The sequence below is a fragment of the Bemisia tabaci genome, chromosome 3 (genome assembly GCF_918797505.1).
Source record: "Bemisia tabaci chromosome 3, PGI_BMITA_v3".
In the NCBI taxonomy this organism is placed as follows: domain Eukaryota; kingdom Metazoa; phylum Arthropoda; class Insecta; order Hemiptera; family Aleyrodidae; genus Bemisia; species Bemisia tabaci.
Window position 1 is genome coordinate 22,229,444 of NC_092795.1, and position 24,060 is coordinate 22,253,503.

At 41.4% G+C, this 24,060-nt stretch overlaps 1 protein-coding gene across 1 annotated transcript in view; it reads right to left on the bottom strand.

Annotated features, from left to right (window-relative positions):
- Nucleotides 1-24,060, bottom strand: part of LOC109029959 (D-beta-hydroxybutyrate dehydrogenase, mitochondrial) — a 97,625-nt gene that overhangs the window by 46,868 nt on the left and 26,697 nt on the right. The window contains exons 2-3 of the mRNA XM_019040688.2: nucleotides 7,153-7,472; nucleotides 6,395-6,620 (exon numbers count right to left, since the gene is read on the bottom strand). Coding sequence (XP_018896233.2) covers nucleotides 6,395-6,620; nucleotides 7,153-7,446 — 520 coding nt within the window. The 5' untranslated portion in view covers nucleotides 7,447-7,472. The remainder of the gene's footprint in view (nucleotides 1-6,394; nucleotides 6,621-7,152; nucleotides 7,473-24,060) is intronic.

The following is a 24,060-nucleotide window of genomic DNA, read 5'->3' on the forward strand; positions in this document are numbered from 1 at the left end:
ATTTGAAGGAATTGCAGCAAACGTTTGCTCTTACATGGGTAATGCCTCCTTTTTGCAAAGATGACCAAAATTTTGAAAAAATTATATCAAAGGAACTATTATAATAAAACAGGCCTAGGTTTAGCGTCTCCGTTATAAATTAGATATTTCAGTAGACGAATACGATTCAAATTAAGAACATACCTATTGCGTTCGTGATTAATTGAGTGGCGACTGAGCTATCAAACTTAAAAAACGGCCATCAACCGGCCGAGATGGTAGTTGTAATAATTGGACTTAAGTTTTGGCATGCCAGTCTTGAAGTCGGCACGACCGCTCGATGAACGAGCTCTGAAAGTAGGACTTTGATCGAGCCGATCGGATTCTTTGAACCAAAGACCCGGCCAGACCAACCTTGTAGGTCGCCAGTTTGGTCAAAGCTCCATGACGATTCGATAATCGATCATATTCTTATCATCATTCTTATTTCGCCCGTTATACCTATTCCTGATATAAATTGGACTCAATCGAACTTCTATTGTACCACACACATAGGTCTTAATAAACGTAACTGATGTTTCAATTATTCGCACTCAAGTTTAGGCTTTAGAATGGTAGAGAGCTGATATTTCATTTGCTGGGCTCGAAAACAGACCATCTACATCAGTCGACCACTGACAATAAAAATTAATTTACAGCAGTGTATCGGGTGTGATTAATTATATTTGAGAGTTTTAAAACATTTACGTGATAGAGGTTTTTTTGAGTTCATATGTAGTAATATATTTTTTTTATATTGTTGATTACCTCCATCTTCCATTGATGCATGTTTAAAGTATCAGCCGCTAGTCAGCGATCCGTGGAGTGTGACTTATCAGTTTGGCCGAAAAAAGTTCTTGAAATCGTTTGTAGCCGGAGGGATATTTATTGTCTCGGAACTTCGGATGACAATTTTGATCGCGCTGGTTCCTTTTTGCTGAATGCGGTTTAAATGTTCGCCACTAAAGACAAACAAATTTCTGGTGTGGCTCAGCATGAGCAAATTTATAAATTATAATGGTTCCATCCATCAAGCAATTCGCACTGTCATTACGCCTACTTTACTGCGCTGCGTTAAAGTCTCTGAAGCAATTCCTGTATTTTGCCGTCTTCGCGATCGCTCGTGTGGTTAGGAATGATACAAGTTTTAAGGTACACGATTTTATGCACGCATGCACTGAAATAAATGAGAATTACTGCCGCACCATTAACCATTCACCGTGACGCCAGGATCCACCAAATGTTCACAAAAATTGTTTTCCGTCTATTTAGCGAGTGTTTCCTTACTCCTCGTTAAAATACAAATAAAAAGAGACCTCACTTAAGAAAATCGTCCGAATAGGAGAGAAGTTACAGTTCGAAATCCAAAGAGACTGATTTAACGCGATTTCGATGCACGGCAGTTTTCCCAAATCGCGGTCGTGCGTAAATGCCGCATATCAGCTTAAAATCAAGATAATTGGACGGAATCTTTAAAATTAATTTACGTTCAACGTCAATAATCAATATTTTCTCCCAATTTTAGCAAAAAATTCCAATTGATACAAATAGCAAAAACGTGAAACTAGTAAATACGTGTCCAATATTTCAGTTATTCGGCAAGATTTTCCAACATATTTGTATTGGAGTTTTCCTCTTGTTTGTGTTCTCCTCAGAATGTGTTATTACTTGTTCGAAAGGCACTTGGTTCTCTGGACAAGGCAGCATACGACATGAAGTCGCTCACAACCCAACCACGACGAAGTTGTGAAAAAGCGCGCTCGTTGCGCGTTGCGTGCGTCGACGTGACCGGGGGGCAAATGGTGAAGCCCCCCCCCCCCTCCCCCCGTAACGTGCGGGGACAGCGCCCCCTCCCGTGCCCTCTCATTCCGCTGCCTCCGAGTCTCTTGGCCCAATCGACGAGGCACTCCGTTAGATTCTTGTGTTCGCCAGTTCCAGCTCAGCCTGGTCGATAGCTGATCGCAGAGCGAGCCAAGTGTGTTATACCTAATGTTGCCAAACTTACTTTTATTCAACTAAATTTATTTTCCACGTGCCTATAGGTTGTTGTAGCTGCATAGTCGCTAGTATAAACGCAAAATATTACGGATGATCTGATTGAGATGGAACTATGAAAGATGTGTATGGACGTCGATAAATCGAAAAAGTGTTGCTAAATTACTATTGTCACCTCATACACGGAAAAAAGCGATTGTTGGATGATGTAGGCATATCCAATTAATTGTGTTAGTACCCTAATTAATGAGGTGATAGCCAAAGAAATTAAGTTATCAACCCAAAAATGGCGGTATCACCCCATCTTGCGTTGCGGCACCACCACAATTAAATGGAAACGCCCGTATTTTCCAATAAATTGAGGGAGTATCAAGATTTTAGAGGATAACCAACCCCTGACACTTTTTTCTCGTGTATTTTTTGCAAAAAACAGATACGTTATAACCATAGGCTATCTTGTCCCAAAATATATTTTATAAACCCCCAAAATAAGCTGAAAATGTGCGAGCAAAAAGTATTGCATTTCATCAAAAGCGTCAAAGCGAATGGTTCATGTTCGTATCGGTAAGATATTTTGAAAATAATGCAACCAATTCATTGAAGGGCCTCAGTGGGAGAATTTCTTTTTTAAATTTTATAGTAATTCCTGTAAAAAGTATGATTTTTGTTGCTCGTAAATGTTGGATTTTCATCAGTCTTTTAAAAACTGCTTCTGAGCTGAGCTTCGGATATATAGAGGAGAAAAAGCAGGCAGGACTAGAAAAAGAGAGAATCCGGTGGCAATAGGTGGCAAATTTTTGACAAACGGCCAACTTGTGAGGCTGTTGCCGCAAACGAAATAGTCACCATAAACCGGTTTGGATCAGACTCAAGAGGGATCTTTCTGACGAACATGTTGCAGCTTTTTCACGCATTCGGCAGCGAGAAAGGCTGAAAGGTGAAGCCCCTCACGTGCGATATAAAACAAAAATGAAAATGAATGTAGATGAAAATATGTCTAGATTCAATGGTAATAAATGCGATGACCCAATCAATATTACAACTTATACAGTTCGCTCTCTTCTAGTGGGTTCGTAAGATGACGGTGAGTGGTCGGCTATCAGAACATGTGTGGAATGTCAAGCAATGAGAGTGATCAAGATTGATAACGATTGACTGCGAACGTCACCGAATTATTTTAAAAATAATATTGAAAACTTCCCTTCAATGCGGCAAAATTTCATGAAAAATAAACCTTGAAATTTCTCGTGAAATATTTCATGAAATTTCAGAAATTAATGAAAGATATTGAAAAATATCACTTCCTTTTCATGTTGCGCAAAATGTAAAAATTCTAACTTTTCCTTCTATTATTGTGTGTTCGAGTGCGGGTTGCATACTCTAGCCCCTGAAAAAATATGAAATATTTCAGTCTCGCGAAATTTCATTGAATATTTCACTGAAATTTCGTATCTTTCATTTCTTTCTTACGTTCCATGCCACCCTGGCCCCCTTCCGTGAGAACCTCAGGGCTGACTGGGCTTCGGGAGTCTACACAAGAACATCTCTTAGAAAACATGCGCTGTATTTCTGTAACTGAAGTCGATGTATCCTCGGCACGGATTGGTTCAAAGTATTGCTCTCATATTAGCATAGACCACGGCGATGAATGTTTTGCATATTAGCATAGTCCGAAGGCTTATCGTGGAGTTCAAGTGAGTGAATTGACCGAGTGAGTGCAGCGCCCTTGAGGCAGCATTACTCCTCCTACGGTGTTGTCGCTTGGGGATAAGAGTAAGAACCCTATCGGATTATTGCACAGTATACCATGATATGAGTTATTGATCATAACTCGCCTCCCGTATTACCTATCGGTTAATCTGTGTCACGAGTTTTACTTGCGGTGTTGCTTAAAATTATCCAATCTTTTTCGTGAATATAACCTCGGGTGAGCACATCTCGTCGCTCTTCTGACGTAAGGGCGTATCTAAATTCCCGCATGAGCCGCAGAAAGCATGGATTTATGTGTGGAACAGGGCTCACGCAGAAATTTAGATACGCTCTTACGTCAGAGGAGCGACGATCTATAACGACGGAATAAGACGCAAGAATCTTATACTGCCATGCAAAGGAAAATCGCCGTATGGGCCTTCAGGCGTTGCCCAGTTTCCCTCGGTAAATCACGAATTTTACGGGGAAATTTGCGAGGAAATTTCTTCCAATTTTTCAGATGATTTTGTTCGCAATTGCACCTGAAACTCCTGAGAATTTCGATGAAAAATATTTTAGCTTTCTTCAAAAATAAACATTTTAACAAAGACAATTTGGCAACTTTAGAATGTTCATACGGCGTTTTTCCTTAGCACGGCAGTGCACGACCCACTGAAAAATTAAACGAGGTGTAGAAGCCACATCCGACCAGGAATGGTTGGCTAAACTGTGGTCTCTCTTAAGCGATCATATCAGCAAGATGCTGCCCATGGATACTTCCATACGAGGGAAAATGAACTTAAATGAAATTCCTGCAAGAGTCGGGGGTTTTGATTTCACAAACTATTTTCGGTTGAATTTCACCTGGAACAGGATCGCGTGCTGTCGGTCTTTTTTACACAAACGCAGACGACGAAAAAATTATTCGAAGTTAGGTAAGTACGTAGAGGTGGCACAGGTACCTACTACAAGAGGTGATTATGGAAGACCTCAAGTGCACATTTAGTCGACTTTTCTGTCCCGAGATAGGAACGACTACATTCATTGGTAATATTGCCCCTACTGTTGGTTACAAATTACCCTCCGGACGTCCTCATAAAAGGTGACAAGTTGTTAATGTATTCACTCATTAGGATCGTTAGGATCGAATACAGAATTTTACCAAATACCCCCTGGTCAAACGTTATCTCTCCTGATAATTTAATAGGCAACTCCCCAAATTATGGTCCCAATTAAGAGCTTTTTCAGATCTTGAGAGTTGATTTTAGACACAACAAGAGGCAAACTTGTGTTTCGTGCAGAATTCCTCACAAAATAATAATAAATGCATACTCGTATGTCGTCTTCGCGGTCAATTTTTCACATGGTAATTTACGAATTTTTATCTGCTTTTGTAACGATTCACGCAATGCACCAAAGAGACACTCATTTAAAGTAGACCTTGTTACAAAGTATGGTTAGCACCTACATGGCAGGCGACCGCAGGTTATAAAAGGACGTATTTCTATCAAACGGAACTATGTGCATTGAGACATGAGCCCTGAGACCCATAAGTATGAGTGCATAACAGGGCTCACGTCATAATGCACACAGTTCCGTTTGATAGAAATACGTCCAAATATCCTCCTCCCACCCGAGGTTTGGTACTCCTTTGAATTTTCAAAATGGATACAAAGATGGTTAAACGGAGAGATGGATCACCTCTTGGAATTTGTTAGGGTACTCAAAGAAGTAACAATCAGCGTTTTCTTCCATTAAAAATCTTGGTGGATAGAAACAATTTAATGTGATAAGCAGGGCAACGTTCGATTCTCAAGTTCGCATTAGAGGTAGTCGTGTCCGTATGTTTGGGCTGGGCGCACGAATACACCTGCGTCCGAATCGGAAATCGTGGGCCAAAGACAAGTAGATCCTGGGGAGCATTATCACTGATCGGGACTCACGGAAGGCAACCGACTGTCTACGCTACCTCCGACCACGCTCGCTTGCCCAATATGTCCTTTTTGACCATCCTCAGAACCCAGCAGTGAACGCAGGTCAAATTCTCATTGAGGTTGGACTATTGGACAAACTACGAATTTAAGCATTCTCATACATGTTCCGTCATTATAATTTAACGTAAAATACAATTCTTGCGTCAAAAATTACTGAAATCAACTCCTACTTTAAACATTTAAGTTTTTATTTTACGTTGGTTACGGGAATTTTGAACTGCCCGGTCACAAGAAACTCAATTCTCTACGTGTGTAATCGTGTCTGAATCCGTCTCAGAATGACCTATACGGTTTCCATAGATTTAACAAAAAATTTGGTCCATCAACTAAGTCCTTTAGGTTGATCGAACCGATAAAAGTATCTCAAAGTAAGCTAAAGTGACCATAAACGCGGGATTTTTTAATTGTGTAGTGATTCGCTTCATCCAAACCAAGACCAATCCACACAGGTCAGTCATTGCGCAGCTTTTTTGAAATCCACTCCCCCTCCCGGCCCTAACTCGCAGCACTCAATGCTACGTCACAATGGGTGCTCCCATAAAAAATACATTGCAGGCACTCAATACTACGTCACTGCGCAGTAGAGTTCTAAAACTCGTCCTCGGGAATGACTGAACTGTGTGGATTGGTCTTGATCCAAACTAAAATCGCGTTATTTAAAAAATTTCAAGTTCGATGAACTAAGGAAGTGGACTCACCATCTTCTCCGGCGGGAAGATGCCGCCTCACGATGTCAACGGCTTCATGGAGCGAGTCCTCCCTGGTGACGTCAACCGGCAAGGAAATGAGGCTCCCGAAGCTGCTTCGGTCCTCGTAGGAGCCCACCGATAGGCTCGTCGTTTGTGACTCTCGGTGTTTCACTTTTGCCGTCAGGATTCGCACAGCCTCTGGGACTGGGTAAACGAATTCATCTTCCTGCTGATCCTGTAAGTATTAAAGAAAATGCATTCAATAAGCATCCGAGTTGTGGGGACATGCAGCAAACGAAGAAAACTGAGTTAATCTCGTGAATACATGGAGAAAAAAATCCTCCTCCGTAAGACCTGAAGTTCAGGCCGTATGAATACCTATCTGAAGTGAGGCCCAGCTGCCGAAGTTCAGGTCATACGACTGAAGTTTGGTTGACTCTATAGATTATTCTGTGGAACTAGCAACAAAGCTTCAATGTGGAACTCGAATTTTGGCGAGTGGAACTTAAATTTTCGGCTGCACGAAAAAACCCTGCTTCCATGTGACGCAGGACTTCAGGTGTCACGCGCGAAGTTTTAGCTGCATGTAGAACGCGCACACTCGCACACAGAGTTTACCGTTTAGGTATCAACGTTACGATGAGTAATAGTATCATGCAGTTGCTCTGGTAAAAGTCTTAGGTAACTTTTGCCACATGGGTTTTACAGGTGCATATTGCAGGTGGAAGCTATTATTCTATGTAGGGGTTGGGGTTGGGGGTACTGACCTCTTTGTTGCAGGCACGGCATTGGATGTCATCCTCGCGGACTTTGGGCTTGTAGCCGGCGAAGACGCGGAAGCCGAGGGAGGTGAGGTGGAGGGCCAGCTGGAGACCGAAAGCGGTCTCGGCGGAGGTGATGAGGACGGAGCGACCGGTGCCGACGTTGAGGGAGGCGAAGGCGGCGTCGTAGGTATGCTTCCGCTTGGCCGTTTTGCAGAGCAGGTACAGGAGCAGCGCCCCGACGATGCACGAGAGCGCCACCAGCTGCACCGCCAGGATCATCGCCGTCTCGTCGTCCATGCCGCCGTCCACTCAGACACCAGCATCTGAAACACCCAAAATCCCGACTGTTAGTGATTACAGTAGAGTCTCGATTATCCGCGATAGTTGGGACCGGAGATACCGCGGATAATCGAAAATCGCGGATAATCGAGAATCGCGGATAATCGAGAATCGCGGATAATCGAGAATCGCGGTTAATGGAAAATCGCGGATAATCGAAAATCTCGGATAATCGAAAATCGCGGATAATCCGAATCTACTTAAGACGGCCGGAAAAAGTCATCGGTAAGACTGTATTTTAAAGGAATCAGTAAAGACACTTACCATGCATTAGGAAAGAATATACACGGAGAAAAAAACTTCGTGCGTGGGACCCGAAGTTTAGGTCATATGGATCTCTGAAGTTTTTGGATTGAGCATCTGAATACTTTAGATCTAGCTGTCGAGGTTCGGATCACACATCTGAAACTTTAGTTCTTACATCTGAAGTACTTCGGTTTCACATCCGAAAAACTTCGCTGCTCACATCTGAAGTACTTACTTCAGGTGTAAGAACTGAAGTTTCAGATGTGTGATCCGAACCTCGACGGCTGGATCTAAAGTGCTCAGATGCTCAATCGGAAAACTTCAGAGATCCATATGACCTAAACTTCGGGTCCCACGCACGAAGTTTTTTCCTCCGTGTACTTATGAACTAAGAATCAATAAACGTTACCTGTTAAACGAGGCCTGCACGTGCGCGTACAAATGGAAATATGGTTTTTCCAAAGAGGAGAGGAATGACCCCGACAGGGCCGGATTTACCTACTTGCCCATGGGCCGCCTGTATTTAACCGCCCCTTATTCTCATTTTTTTGAAACATCGATACAAACTGTCAAATGAACGTGCCAGCGGGGAAGGGGTGCACAAGACGCGTTTACTGGTGTTGAACACATTTTTTGGGAAAGCCCTGTCAACACTATTAGCAAAAGTTCACGGAACTTTGCGCGAAAGTTAAGTTTCGTAAACCTATCTGTGTGTGGACAAGGCCTTCCATTCATAAGAAATGAACGAAAAGATTATGAAAGAACAAACATAGATGTGGATTAATGATTTTAACTTCCGCCGCCGCGCCCCGCAGACCGCACTGTGTTTGACGCAATGCGTGAAGTATTCACGGAGTCTTGTAGGCGCTATGCGTCTCGCTCTGATCGCACTGTGTTTGCCGCAATGCGTGCGGTATTCATGCATTCTTGTAGGCGCTATCCGTTTCACGCTGACCGCAATGACCGCACTGTTTTTGATGCAATGCGCGAAGTATTCGTGCAATCTTGTAGGCGCTAATATGTGTTACATGCCGATCGCCGCGCCGAGGGCGAGGGCTTCTCCTTTTCATCTCAAGTCCTCGTCATCACCTCGTCCTGCGCCGCGCCGTTCCAGGCCAAATTGCGTGTTTGATTTCTTTCTTAACTCGACTAATTAAAGATGCTGTCTCTTAAATCACTGAAAGACGACAAAAGTAGAAATTACTATATTCTCAGGAAATTAGAGATTTTGTCGCCTTTTCTTGTTTGTAGTTTTTTTTTCTAAATCCGAATTTTTTTATACCTACATTTGGAAAAATTGCAAAATTTGCCGCCCCCTATAGATTTGCCGCCATGGGCTGCGATCCATGTGGCCACCCCCTTAATCCGGCCCTGGACCCCGAATTTCTCCGATTGGTCCCGGTCGCTTTCAAAAGCAATAGAAAAAGTAAAAAAAAAGTCCGCTCCACAGACCGCGGATAGTCCGAATCGCGGATAACCGAGGCGCGGATAAATGGGACTCTACTGTACTTCGTCAGTGCGTCCCATCCGGATCCTAAAGTACTTTTATGAGGAGAGTATTGCCACTGGGCCCCATGGAGGGACTTAGGGCCCCAAAAATGGCGGCGCTTTTGTTTAGTTTTTGCAAATGGGAGGGGGATCATTGCCAAATTTTGACGGTTATCACCGACCGCACTTACTGTCAACCTTATTACATGATTACTGCCTATTATGCCTTATTCTTCGTATTTTCATTATCGGACTACTTCATTTCTAACCTTTTAATTTTAAATGACAACCCCTATCTTGTGACATATCGTCGGATAGATGATAAATATAAGCTTTTTGGAGAGCAAAATTTCAGCGCAATTTTTGATTAGATCATAAAAATTGTCAATCCTTTGTGACTTTCTAAGCCATTGGTTGAGCGACGCCGCACTTATATCGGCGAAATGTAAACGTTGAGTAATTGTGCGACAGTTTGATTTTCGAATTGAAGTGTTGGATTGTCGGAAACGTCGGCTAATAACAGCTGCAAGCGAGTAATTGGAGCTAAAGCGGACACTCGGAGATGGTGGCGATGTCCATAAAAAAAAAAAGAAAATAGCGGCGAACTCCTTGGATTCCAGTTTGGAATCGGACTGCAGGCCGTGCCGTGTCATACGTATCAACAGATTGTTGTTGTATTCGAACATTGCTAAATCATGCGAGAAATGTGATTTGCTACCTTGCAGAGCGCTAAAATTTCGACTGTTTCTAACCTACATTCGAAAGGAAAGTATTTCGAGTTGATAGCGCGTAGTTCTTAATGTATTTCTCTTTTCATTAATAAATTGTGTACATGAGGGAAAACTATGTACATGAGGAAAAATTCGGAAATCCCTTCTCCATTGAGTTGTTAACATAGAACAAATGAAGAATGTTGACATAATACGATCGTTTAACTCTCAATATCCTTAAATGTACATATCTAGTAGACACTTTTGACGGCACCATAGGCATAGGAACTGTATTGAGAACTTTAATTTTAAAAAATGTGTAAAATTCCAAATAAAATAGTCAAAAGTCAAATAATTTCTGAAAATCGGTCGTTTCAGTTATGATAAGAATTTCATGCTGAAAACATGCTGAAGTTGCACTTCAAAAATCATACAACTCAGTGACGAAAAAATTTCCTGATTCAGTGTCTCTTTCACTATAGGTATGCTACCTATTAATATTATAATAATGAATTTGGTATCTTTTCTAACCTGCAAGGAAGCATTATTCCTTTGATGAATAATAAATCGATGCCTGAGGGGTGTACCTAACTACCTTATCAAATTCTTTCTCAATAAAAAAGATGGGTAAGAAAATCCTGACGTTAATTTTAATATAAAGTCTTAGCACGTTAATCTCTATGCAAAATCAGCTATAAAGCACAAGTAGACAACCCTCTCGTCATAAAAGTAGTTTCGTTTCGCGAATGCTTTCAAATTCATTTTGACTTTTCCTGCACACGATCTTGAAAAAATTGGTCTTGGATATTTTTTAGGCAGAATATTTTTCAAGATTCTTTACAGCACAAGTAAATCGGGTTGGAGCTTCTTGCGGACCAACTTTTTCTCCGAGTTGGAATTGGCAAAGAAGATCGATCTGCGAGTGGGAATAGTTTAATTCCTGATCTACAACCTGATCTGGCAACCACCGTGTCAACGAAAGTGACCATTTCTCATTTTTTTTCTGTTTCATTTTCATGTTTTTCCTCGGCACGCCTTGCCGTTCGCCGTTCGCAGTGTTGACCAACTTAACGCTCTAACAAGATTCGAGACGCACACGTAAAATATTCAAACGCGGCGCCGCGCCACGCTGCCGTATGCCGCATTGCCGCCACGCTGAGCCGCCCGTCGATGGACAATTATTTCGAAAGTTTCCAACTCGAGAAAATTTGTCCGATTCACGGTATGGTGCGTGTTTTGCATACAAAAAATGTCACTCGATACCCTATTGAGAGAGGTAATACATATTGCTCCGGATTTGAAGTGTCTTAATTGGACTACATTTTGCTATTAGGAACTATAAAGTCCAGCCCGATTTAAAAACAACGTATGTTCTATTAGTTTCCCAATGCTCATAAGTGTTTTTTCAGATGAGCCCGAATTTATAGCTCCGAATTGCAAAATGCAGTCCAATTGAACGTCCATTAAATGATAAGTATATGTATAATTGACGCCACTTTTGGTTGGGCCAGGGTTGGGCTGAAAGTGGCCTAAAAAAAAATCCAATTCTGATTGGTTCTCGCTCATGGAGGCCGAAACGAGTGCACCAAGATGGCGGTACCTCGTATGTGAACAAGAATAATGAAAATATTACCTAATTGTGGTTTATCAAGAGTAAATTGTTATTTCCATCGGTCCAAAATGAAAATAGATTCAGAAATTATTCACAAACCAATCTCATTTTATTTTTAATTGATCAGTTTGTTGATGTTGTTGTTTTTGTGTGACAGACATCGCAGGATTCCTGATCCTTATCCCTCAATATCGTTCGTTAGGGTGCACTCGTTTCGGCCTCCATGGCCAGCCAAGGCCGGCTGTCAGTCAGCTGATAATCGAGTTGTCGTAACTCTGGGTATAAAGGGACTCTAACATTTGGTAGGTACCACCTTTTACAAAATTAATTTTAAAAACGAAGCACAAAAAAGTATGATTTTTGCAAAGCTTGAAAGAAAATTTCATAAAAAACTTAATGAATACATGTCTTTTTTTTCTCTCTAGTTGGTGTACTTCATGATGAAGGTATTAAAATATATATTGTCCTAAAATATTCGGGCTCTGATGATAGTTTCAGGCGGGGCCAAAACACGATTAGGCTTACACGCGGCGGTTCTTAATACGAATTTTTCAAAAGATTATGCACATTAAAAGAATCCCAGAGCTATTTAATAGATATAGTAAGGATACACAATAGATCGGTGATAAGACAACAATTATTTTTAAATTTATCGAAGCCATAATTTTCATAGATACTAGGACAAAACTTTACCGAAATTCAAAGAATGTTGCAAAGACGAAGACAAACATACGATAGAAGTGACGCCTACGCTAAATGGACTTCATTTTGCAATTCGGAACTATAACTTCCAACCCATCTGTAAAAGTACTTATCTAGATAGAGAAACTATAATGGTATACATACGATGGTTTAAACTGAGGCACAGTTTATAGTTCCTAGTTGAAAAATGTAATCCGAATGAGGGAAGGATAACGTGTCTCCTACAAGCATAGCATTATTTTAGGGAATTATACTTTATGTATATCAGCATATGAGGTAAAAGTGATCATGAAACATTTAACTGTACAACTAAGGTGCTTCACCCCATACCTACCGGCCGCACTAGAAAGGCTTCGCAAAAACTGGATAAGCCAAGCAGGAGGTAAGATTTGGGTGACATAAAATCGATGCTAAACCTAATAGCCCCACTGCAAGCTGGCGTAATTCAGTCAACCTTCGCCGCAGACTTCACTGCAGACGAGCTGTAATCAATAGCTCCCTCATAACAAGTTTCGGTCGTGTTTCGTCTATTTTGATCCGTGTTGAAAGTTATAGTTACCAAGGAGACTTAAACGCGATTAAACAAAACAATCTAAATTAAGGATTTAATCTGGCGACTTGCCACTTTTGTTTAGACCTATCAGATAACTTTCATGTCATGCCTTACCTTTTCCACAAATAAAATTAAAGAATAATTTTTTCCTATCATTTTAAAAAATTTTCTTCCAGGAAATTTTTCACAAGAGTTCATAAAATCAACCTTTTGAATCCAAAGCACCCTAAAGTAAAAAGTGAACACTTACAAAAGATGGACATTTAATGAAAAGTAATTAAACTTGATTTTTCTTTCTTAAGTGGCAACATAAGCATAATCCTAGCTGGAACGTGCAAATCATCATCTTGGAGACCAAATCACAAGGAGAGGGCAAAATATAATACTAATCGTGCCGTTGTAGTTCTCGCCTCAACAGGACACAGTGTCCAGATTTCATAGAAAATGCATGATGTAGTTGAACTCAATGGAGCGAGAAACCTAGTCAGTGACGAGTCATATTCAGACGATTGAAGTTCAAAGATTCGTAAAAAATCAAACCCTAAGTTCCATATTCATCAACTATGACAGCAATGTTGCCGTCTGAAAACCAACTTTCACCACTTTTTTAAAGTTACAAATCAATCTTTTGAAACTTTCAAAATGCTAGTATTGTTTGTGTTATCTGCCTTAAGCTTAAGCTTAAGCTTCCATGAAAATGATCCTGCGTTGGAAGTAAACATATTTTATTGAAATGATTGAATACTGGTTTCAAAAGCGAGTAATAAAGAGAAACGGTGAGTGAAAGGGTTTCATGCGAGCATGTTTAATACCGAAAAATCCACTCTGAATACCTTCAATTAGGGGTCTTTCAAGTATTAGGCAAGCCATTTCCGCCGACCAACCCCCTTTGAAGTACGTAAGACTAGCCCTGATCCCTCTTCCTCTAATTTTTTAGGGTGTAACGGAGAAAGCCTGAGAAATAGTTGTTTAAATTATTTTTCATTGAAAATATTGTTTTTTTTTAAAGTGGGGAGCTCACGTAAGACTGGGCTCAATCCACTTTCTCCCTTACAACACCGCGTAAGCCAAACTTAAACCCTCTGCTCCCCTATTATATGTATGTAATACTTGAACTACCCTTTAAAGTTGATCGCGGTTGTACTTGAAATACTACAATTTACTTCAACTTTAATTACTTGTATGATCCTTGTATTGAATGTACTTTTACTTCAATTTTACCAAGCGAATACGATATTTTGCGGGGGTCCTTTTCTGTTAAGGATTTCACGAGAGACATTTCGAAAATTGATTGCTGAAATGTGCAGGTAAACTAGATCTTCCTGTTATCCTGTGAAAAACAAACCGACAACGGCATCTTTTTGGTTTTTACTAAAGTAGATGTTTCTCCGCCCCAGACGACAGAATCATCTCAAGTCGAGCATTTTTTTTTTCTTCGAAAAATTTTCTAGATCCAATCCTAGGTTGAGTTTCCAGTTTAGGTAATAATTTTCTGCCGATGGCAACTGCGGCGTTAGTCTAAAAATCAGGGCAGAGTAATCAAGAAAACGGACAGCTGTCGGAGTTGATCGGCACACGTCGATCTATATTGATCGGTAGATTGATATCACGCGCCGAGGTGCAGATGCACCTTCTCAGAGCGCCGCGCCGCACGGTGGATCGAGTCAATGAGAGAAATCGGACAGGATTTGGAATTTTTAAAAGCTCATTACTCCGTTTATACAAAACTTTGAGGTTTTTAAGGTGGTTCCATTGGTTTCCTCGTGAAATTTTCTTTCAGAGGCACCCCTCAAACTTTGAAATTTGACGAATTAAACATCAAAATTTGCAGTTTCAGTCGAAAACTTCATATTCGACCTCTCTAATTAACTCGATCTACTGTGCGCCCTCCGCAGCCGATGCTTGGGGGGGGGGGGACGCCCGATTCGATGCCGCGACGCGACATCCATTCACTCTCGCTCCACTTTGGCTCGTAAAATAGAAAGGGATGTAATGGGCTGAGACGCTACCTCAAACCTTATTACACCCTCCCTCCATAGATCGGATCTCGCGCACTAATCACGCGGGAAAAGTAGCTCTCCAAGGGAATACGGACCTTGTGCTAAAAACTCAGAGCGGAGCCATTGCATAGAGCAGTACTGCCATGCTTAGGAAAAACGCCGTATGAGCATTCGAAAGTTGCCAAATCTCCCTTGATAAAACATGTATTTTTGACAACATTTATACCTATTTTTCCTTGAAGTTTTCAGTTATTTTAGATTAAATTGCGTACAAAATTGTTTGAGAATTTTGGAAAATAATATTCGCAATTTTCCCAGTAAATTCGGTTTTTATCGGAGGAAACTTGGCAACGTCTGAAGGCTCCTACGGCGTTCTTCTTTAGAGCAGAGTAATGGTGCAGTGGTAGAAATAGTGGTAAGGTAGAGTTGCAGTAGTAGTAGTAGTAGTAGTAGTAGTCGTAGTAGTAGTAGTAGTAGTAGTAGTAGTGGTGGTAGTGCTCCGCATGCTGGTTTGCGAAAACAACGCCCAATGTTATTGGTCGGGCCGAAGTGTGAAGGTAACAAACACTGTTACTGGATGTGATGCAAAAAACTATTGAGGGATCATGTCCGCCACTTTTTTTGCATGAAATTATCGGATTAAAATGAGACTTATCACCCTCCAACGGTGCTAAACCGAGAGACTTTCCCATGAGACCTGCATACTCAATCAATAAATGAACTGCACTAAGTCGCTCACACTGAAAAAAATACAGTTATGCGGTGCAACGAAAGGAAACTTTTCCACTTAAAATTAACTAAACATGTAATCCGACGTCTCAACTTGTAAGTGTCTCGCAAGCAGATTAAAGGCATCTTAAAATTCTAACATTTACATTTTTTTGTAAATCTATACATTGCCTTCCAATAATTATTGTAAATAGTGACTCAGCCTAACATCGAACGGGTAACAGGGACGGATTAAGGGGGTGGCCACATGGGCCGCGGCCCATGGCGGCAAATCTAAGGGGCGGCAAAAATTTGCAATTTTTCAAAGTGTATGTATAAAAAATAAATCGGATTCAGAAAAAAATTACAAACGAGAAAAGGCGACAAAATCTCTCATTTCTTGAGAGTATAGTAATTTCTAATTTTGTCGTCTCTTAGTGATACAAGAGACAGCACCATCAATAAGTCGAGTTACGAGAGAAACCAAACACGGAATTTGGCCTAGAATGGCGTGACTTAGAGAGAAATGATAACGAGGACTTGAGATGAAAAGAAGAAGCCCTCCGCGCGGCGATCGGCATGTAACACGTATTAGCGCCTACAAGACTGCACGAATACTTCACGCATTGCGCGTCAAACATAGTGCGGTCAGCGTGAAACGCATAGCGCCTACAAGACTGCGTAAATACTTCACGCGTTGCGTCAAACACAGTGCGTTCAGCAGCGGTCGGCGTGAAACGCATAGCGCCTACAAGACTGTCGGAATACTTCACGCATTGCGCCAAACACGGTGCGGTCTGCGCGGAGCGGCGGCGGAAGTAAAAATCATTGATCCACATTTATATTTGTTCTTTCATAATTTTTTCGTTCATTTCTTATGAATAGAAGGCCTTGTCCACACAGAGATAGGTTTACGGAACTTAACTTTCGCGCAAAGTTCCTTGCATTTTTGCTAGTAGTGTAGACAGGGCTTTCCCAAAAAATGTGTTCAACGCGAGTAAATGCGTCTTATGCACCCCTCCCCCGCTGACACGTTCATTTGATGGTTTTTTTGAGTTTCAAAACGAATGAGAAGGGGGCGACAAAATACAGGCGGCCCATGGGTGGCAAGTAGGTGAATCCGGCTATGACGTGTAATGTCTTTAAAGGTAGGATCAATTAGGTTCATATATCAAACTAAGACTACGGTCTCTCCTGGATGAAATGTATTGTAAAATAATTTAAGTGTACATATTTTAAAGTAAAATTTCTAATTGTTCAGGTAGATGATTTAATACAGTTATGAAAAAAACAACATACTTCGGCGGAAGTAAAAAAAAGAGAGCCAAAGATGAAGTGATATAACGACGGCGTAAGTGCGCAATCACATATCTCGTTTGCGGTGTCTGAAAATCTCCGCCCCTATATGTATGTTATTTTTAAATAGGAGAGCAAATTGACATCACTCCTTGAAGTTTATGTAGAATTTTCTTCGTGCAGAGAAGAAAAATCACGGCAGTTTTAAAGAATCGCCGTTAAGTAGTTTTCCGTTCAAAAAATAAAGTATGACAGGAAGCCTACGACGTCGCAAACCGAGTTATGTGATCGCCGACTTACGCCGTCGATAAGGAATACGTTGTTGCGGTGACAAGATGGTTGGATGTCAGCTCTTACGCGCCAAGTGCGTTGATTTCTGTGCTTCAATCCCATAGTAGTGTCATGTAATTAAGTGTCATGATCGCAGGCAAGGATTCAGTTCTTCCTGGGACGTTTTTCAGAAAACGCTCGACGTTTATAATTTCCACGCAACGCGTGCAGCATTTAATCTCGAACGAACACTGCTATTATGAAATAGCAGCTTTCAAGCTGCGTGCCCTCAGCCGCTGAGCTCGCAAGCTGCGACCTCGCCCGAAGCAGCATTCCTTTCCGACTCTCCGCCCGTTTTTGAGTCGGCCGTCGATGATCGAAGCTCCTCTCGAATTCTTCCCTCGCGGCAATTATTTTCCTCCGAAGCCTCCATCGGCATCAGCCACAAGGTAAACCACGTTTGCCTCTGGATGTTGAAAAGGAGCAAAAGATACCTATGTGCATTCTGCACTTGCGACCACGAGCTAGAGCAAAGACAAGAGACCCTCCACTGGCCTCTTGGCGACAGGTGGAAGCTTTCACCGTCGGGGATTCAACACCTCCTCATGGACAATCATGAGGGAGCAACACTGCCGTGCTAAGGAAGAACGCCGTATGAGCCTTCAGGCTTTGCCAAATTTCCTTCGATAAAACACAAATTCCGTGGTAAACTTATGAATATTTTTCTTCCGAATATTACACGGAAAAAACGAGCTTAGGGTTGGGACCTACATGTTAGTGCTGGACACTAACGAGGGTTAGGTCAAATGGAGCCAGCAAGTCAGAGGAGTGCTGGGCACTAAGGAAGAAGTAGTGTCAAGCCCTAAAGTGACTTTGGAGCGAGCGTAAAATATGAAACGCCTCCGCCTGGGATCGAACTCGGATTGCGCCGGTGGAAGACCAGCGCGTTACCACCAGGCTATGGTGACTCCGACGTTCTACGGGTGAATTTACACCTGTTGAGCGCAACTACGTCTCGCGGCATCTGATTAGCACTACTCATGTTCAGTGCCCACCGGTACTGCCTTCCGGTGTTGAGCTGTACAGCGTTTGGACGCCAGCCCTCAACTACTCCCCACTAAACGGCCAGTAGTGCTCAACACTAGTCTTGTTTTTTCCGTGTATATGTATTCTGATCTAAAGTTCCTGGAAATTTCGAGAATATTCATAATTTTTCTCAAAAATGAACATTTTATGGAGGGAAATTTGGCAACTCTGGAATGGTCATACGGCGTTCTTCCTCAGGACGGCAGTGTTGCCGCTGATCACTCTTCTTTCGGCTTTTGACCTATACCTACTTTGTGGATGATGAACTTCGGGTGACGTGATGAGCCAAACATGTTTCCCAAACTTCGGTTTGTTTGCAAAACGGAACTACCAACACGTTGTTAACCATCAACCAACTAGGTAGGTCAAAAGTTGAATGTTGAGGTCCCAAAAGTAAAAGCTTCCACCATTGCCAAGATACTAGTGGAGGGTCACTTGTCTCTGAGCTAGACTTTTATGGCTCATGGGGTGGAGGGACCGAAAATGTAGTGGTCCCTCTAAAAGACCTAAGCGCCGAAAAATCGAAAATAGAGGGTTTTTTACAGTTTTGGAGACAGTCGTGGGGCAAAATTCCTAAAAATCGCGGAAAATATAGTTTTGGCCCATAAAATTCTCGAAATATTGCAGGCATGTGGGAACAGGGTCACGAATACTACTGCATGGCACCGTTTGTCTCAGATTTGCATTTGACTTTGTTCTTACTTTGATTTTCAGTAGCTTTTATCAATCTACAAGTGAATTCTCATAGATAGGTTTAGAAATTTAAATAATACGGAAATTCGGTCAAACCTTTCATCAAGTTTCTCCAGCTCTGGGCCATTCCGTAACTAGGTATAGACTATGTATGTCCGTCAATCTCTGATGAAAAGCTATGAGGATGCCTTATATTTTCCTCTGCTCTATGATGAGTAAAAGATAATACGTACCTGAAACAGACAAATAGAAATAAATTATAGACATGAAATTCTTTTATAATGCTCAAATGTTTGAAGAAAATTGGTTACGCTCAACTTTTTGGTGGTAAAGAGTTCGGCAAAAAGTTGGCAAGTGTTCGGGAGTGATAGAGGTTGATCTATCCTGTAACTGGAAGGCACTATTTCTGACCAGTCACTTTTTGTCACTTCCGAATCGAACAGGCAATTTATTTTTTGACAGCCGTTCACTTTATAATTTGACTTATTTTTTTCTAAATTGGGGGACCTTCTTAATGGTTTTATCAATCTACACTGGAAAAAAATATTCGCTGTAATATTTATGCAGCTGCCCAAAATGATATGATTCCAGTGGTTGACATCGGAGTTCTGTTTGGCAGAGACGAAGAAGATGCCCAGCAAAAGGGTAGCGATAAAAGGGGTTTTTACAAAAAATAAGAGCATGCTACTCCCTGCAGGCCCCAGAGTGAGAGATCGCTTTGCAGTGGCTCTTACGCAATTATGCCTTGAAAACATTGATGCCCTGCCTATTTTACCTTCCAACTGCTCTGAGGTAATCTTGTTTTAATCGTATACTTATCAATCGTTACTTTCCAGCGTCCACCGGTCACACAGCCTCGGACATGTTTTTACTCCTCTTAGAATATAGTAAAGATTCTAGTAATTCTTTGTAATTCTGCATTAGTGCATCTATTAAATTTGACTTAACAAGATACCCTGGGTGTATGAAATAGTTTTTTACAAACTTTTTATCAATTTACATACCAATGAATTTCGGCATGAGCGCCATCTTCAGGATAACACATAACAAAAACGAAAAATATCAACAAAACACAATGATAAAAAAAGAAATTTGTAAAAAACTGAAATCGCCTGAAGTTGGCGCTCATGCCGAATGCATTGGTATGTAAATTGATAAAAAGTTTGTAATAGAATATTTCTTGCATCAAGGCTTTATTTTTCTGAAGTCAAAGATTTTCGCTGTTGTGGGGGTAAAAGTATCAATGAATCCGGACTTATATTCATTTAAAAAAAGAGAAATAGAGAGTACGATACTGAAAGATACGATAACGATCTCTGGCAATTTTAAGTTCCTACAATTTTTACGCAGAAGTTTCATTTACAGAGGGCTATTCCGATTCGTTTTTGAAAGTTGTCTAATTAACACCACTACGTGCGGAGCTCTGCCATAGCCACGCAAGCGAAACGTGTTTGGAATTCATCTGCTTTTTCGCTGCACTTGACAGTCAACTTTCGAGCTGAGTTGCCAATTCAACGTGCAATTCCTAGTTTTTGACATCAGTCGAATGAAATATTCCCGGGCGAGTTAATGACGGAGCGATATCGTTTTTGAATGGTACGTCTTCTCCTCAGAAATGTCTTGGCTGGCCAGTGTAGGGGGTTGGGGGGTGGGTCGCGGGGGGGGGGGGGGGGGGGGGGAATAGAATGGAACCAGATGCAGCCCCGATAGCTTGATGACGTCCGGTTCGACTCCGACGAGAGCCACGCCATGCCGCACAGTGGATCGAGTCAACATGGACAACATTTGGAAACTTTAAACGCTTATAACTTCGCTTATACAAGACTTTGAGGTTCTGAAAGGGGCTCTATTGGTTTTTTCGTGAAATTTTCTCCTGTAGGCATCTCTTACAATTTAAGATGTGGTGGGATAAACATGAAAATTTGCAATTTTAGTCAAAAATGTCATGTCCGACCTCTCTGATTGTCTCGATTCACTGTGCGCCGTGCCACGCGCCCGAAGTGAGCTCCCATCTCATCCTCTGTTGTCAGAGTGGACGCCATCGGTGATGAAATCATTGCAAAGCTTCACTCCTTTGTATCGAAATGGATCCTAACATTAACAATGACGTAACCTGTTTGAATGCCAACAATGAGAATATACCTGCATTTACACATCGATTTTGTACGACGTGACAGCAGCCGGAGGTAGGTATAGTTAGATGCATAGCACTCTCTGTAATAGGATACATAAAACTACTCACTGCAGTTTACTTCCCTCCTCTAAATGTTTTTTTCTTTTTTTTTGGGAGGGAGGGGAAGGTATTCCAACATCCAACTTACTTTTAGCAATTATTCATTAAAAACGCACGTATATTATTGGCAGTTTTTAATTCCTCGCTCCCCTTGCGGCTAGAGGAATTATTCGTTTTTAGAGGTATGGTTCCATCTCGCAATTTCAACTCACAGGGAGTCCCTTTTACCGACCCTGTCCAATGAAGGCAAATTATTAGTTGTACAAACCCCCTTCCAACAAAATGCAGACCATTTCGTTGGGAAGCTCATATGATACAAAATCTCATATGAAGATCCCATTAGACCATAACTGTCGATTTCCTTCTTTATGTTCAAACCTTCAGCATAAAAGACTGTATCCTTACATTAGGAGTAAATAGGTATACTATTGAGTATGACGTGTTGGGTGTCTCACCTCTCAAAATAGGTGTCTCAAAACGTTTTTCTTAAGGAAAGTGAAAACGTCGCTACACTTGACCGACTTAATTAGGAAGAATAAAAATTAAGCGTCACGGAGAAGTGAGCAGCGGAGTGATGAAATTTCTATACATTTAACAATTAATGCATCATATAGCACCTAACCGCAAGGAAAGTGCATCAAATTGGAATCTTCACTGATGTCACAAGCGACAGCGCTAGAAAGGCTGTCCAGAGTAAAACTGATGTAGGTAAGAGTGAAAAGCCTAATTAAATGCTCTCCAACTGCAGCCAAGATAGCAATTAATCACGTACACGTAAGAAGATTTGCAGGTGCGAGATGACGGAAGTTTGGCCCTCGGGTGTGGCTGAAAGTCAGGCGATGGATACATTTACGGAAATATTTTGACCCGTCCCTGTTTTGATTAAAATCAGGCCATGCTGCAACTTCAGTTTTTTGGGCTCAATTCATCTAGGGAATCAGGAAACGGGAAGGTTATTTCGTCATCTCCCGGTCGAAGTATCACAAGCGCCATACGACGTTTAAAAATTTCCGCCGCCATACTTTGTTTTTTACGGAAAAATTGTTGGTTTGATCTGTTTGAAAATCGCACTGAATTTTATTGGCACACAGAAAATTCAGTGACATTTTTGGACAGCTTCGTTGAAAAATTTCTCTGTAAAAAAAATAAAATGGCGGTGGAAATTTTGAAACGCCGCATTGCGCTTGTGATACTCTGACTGGAAGATGACTGTTTCATCTCATACCAAAACCTATCTTTTCATCCTTCACACTTTAAGATGTTCTTTCTCATTTTAAAAGTTATTCCCTATTTCTGACTGCTTTTTCATAGAAAGTACTACATGATGCCTAAATCCTTACAATTTAGTGATCAAGAGAGTGCAACAGTTGGAAAAGAATCCGATCCTTTATCAAAACCACATAGCAAAATCCTATTTAAAGGATGAGGTGACAACGGAAGTAAAATATATTCCTTGGTTTATTTTTTAAATCCATGTATTGTGTATTTTTCTTGTATTTCAATTAAAGTGTCTACCATTTCAGGTTTGCCTAAGATGATTTGCTGACGTATAGTACTTAGAGTCGTAATGTAAATTGGAGAGCTGGCGCCATGTTCTGGTCGACGAGTTCCGAGCCTAGTGTGCGCCGAGCTTCGGTCACTTTTTCGATACATTTTCGATCCAAAATGACGATGTAGGATACGTAGAAATTCCTGTCCTCTTTGTTTACATCAGATGACCGGGTCCCCGTGTATCGAAATAAATCGGTTATGTATCGAAAAAATGACCCGGCGTGCGTGACACAGGAGTCTCGGAATTCGGGACCCGGAAAATGCTTAAAAGTGGCGCCAGCTCTCCCATTTACATTACGACTTTGCTGAGAATGATGATCCATAAAATAATTATGAATGATAAATATTACGAGATCTTAAACTATTTGCAATGGTGTACTCCAATGCGGTGATAGCTGAGTTTCTTATACAAGCGCTTAAGATTTGCCCAGAAAATTAGTACGTGTTATCGTAAGCAGACTTGATCACCGCAACAGGTCGTCTGTATTCAAAGATAATCCAGCAATCTCAGCATTTTCACTCGGTTTCTGTTGAAAAAGTATCAAGTTCAGCAACCTCCATCGGAATGCACGTACGAATTTCACTCGCGACATCTGGGCCAACGCGAAAAAACCCGCGCACCTACGGCGTTAACTGTGTTTGGCCTAATTGCCTGGTTGCCGACTGGCTGAATGACCGAGTTCAATTCTGCGGCCGCTAAAACGCCTAAGCTCCGAGACGCCTCCGTCAAAAACGTCTAAACAAAAGGAGGAGTGATGAACTCATGGAGTGGGTTTTTGTTTATGAATTTGCACCGGCCCGAAGCGCGTCCAGCTGACGAACGGAAAAGTTCGGCAACGTTGCCAATGCACTTGTTTATCAAAATTTCGTGATGCAGCCAAAGAAAAAGATTATCTCGTTTGTTCTGAACATTAAATTTTTGGAACATATAGATGGAGGAGATTCTGGAGGATAATGTGAGTTCAAGTCCTTTTTTTAATCCAACATTTCCCAAGTTATGTAAGTACGTACGTTTTGAAAGTACAAGTCTTGACGAATATTACAAGGGCTTTTTTCAAAGTTTTTTTTCTTCCCTCCTGTATTTTTTCGCATTTAGTTCATCACTTGTTTGCGGACCCAGGGGACCGGACGGCGCGGACGGGGTCCAGGTGGCGATCCTGCTACCCGGGCCAGTCCGCCCAGTCCGGCCTGCATAGCCCGAAATTTTCTCCCTCCTGACTACATCCATACATTACCTAATTTACCCGTTGCAAGTGACTTACTGTCTTTATCTTTGCAAGATACACGCATGTGTTTTTACAACCTTAGTTGATGTGTACGTAAAGTCTTTTTCTAGCTGTACCTAGATCAAGTCATGGTTTTGATACTTCAACGAATGATTTGGTAGTGTTTAGCACTATTTTGTGACTTTGACTCAAAGTGAT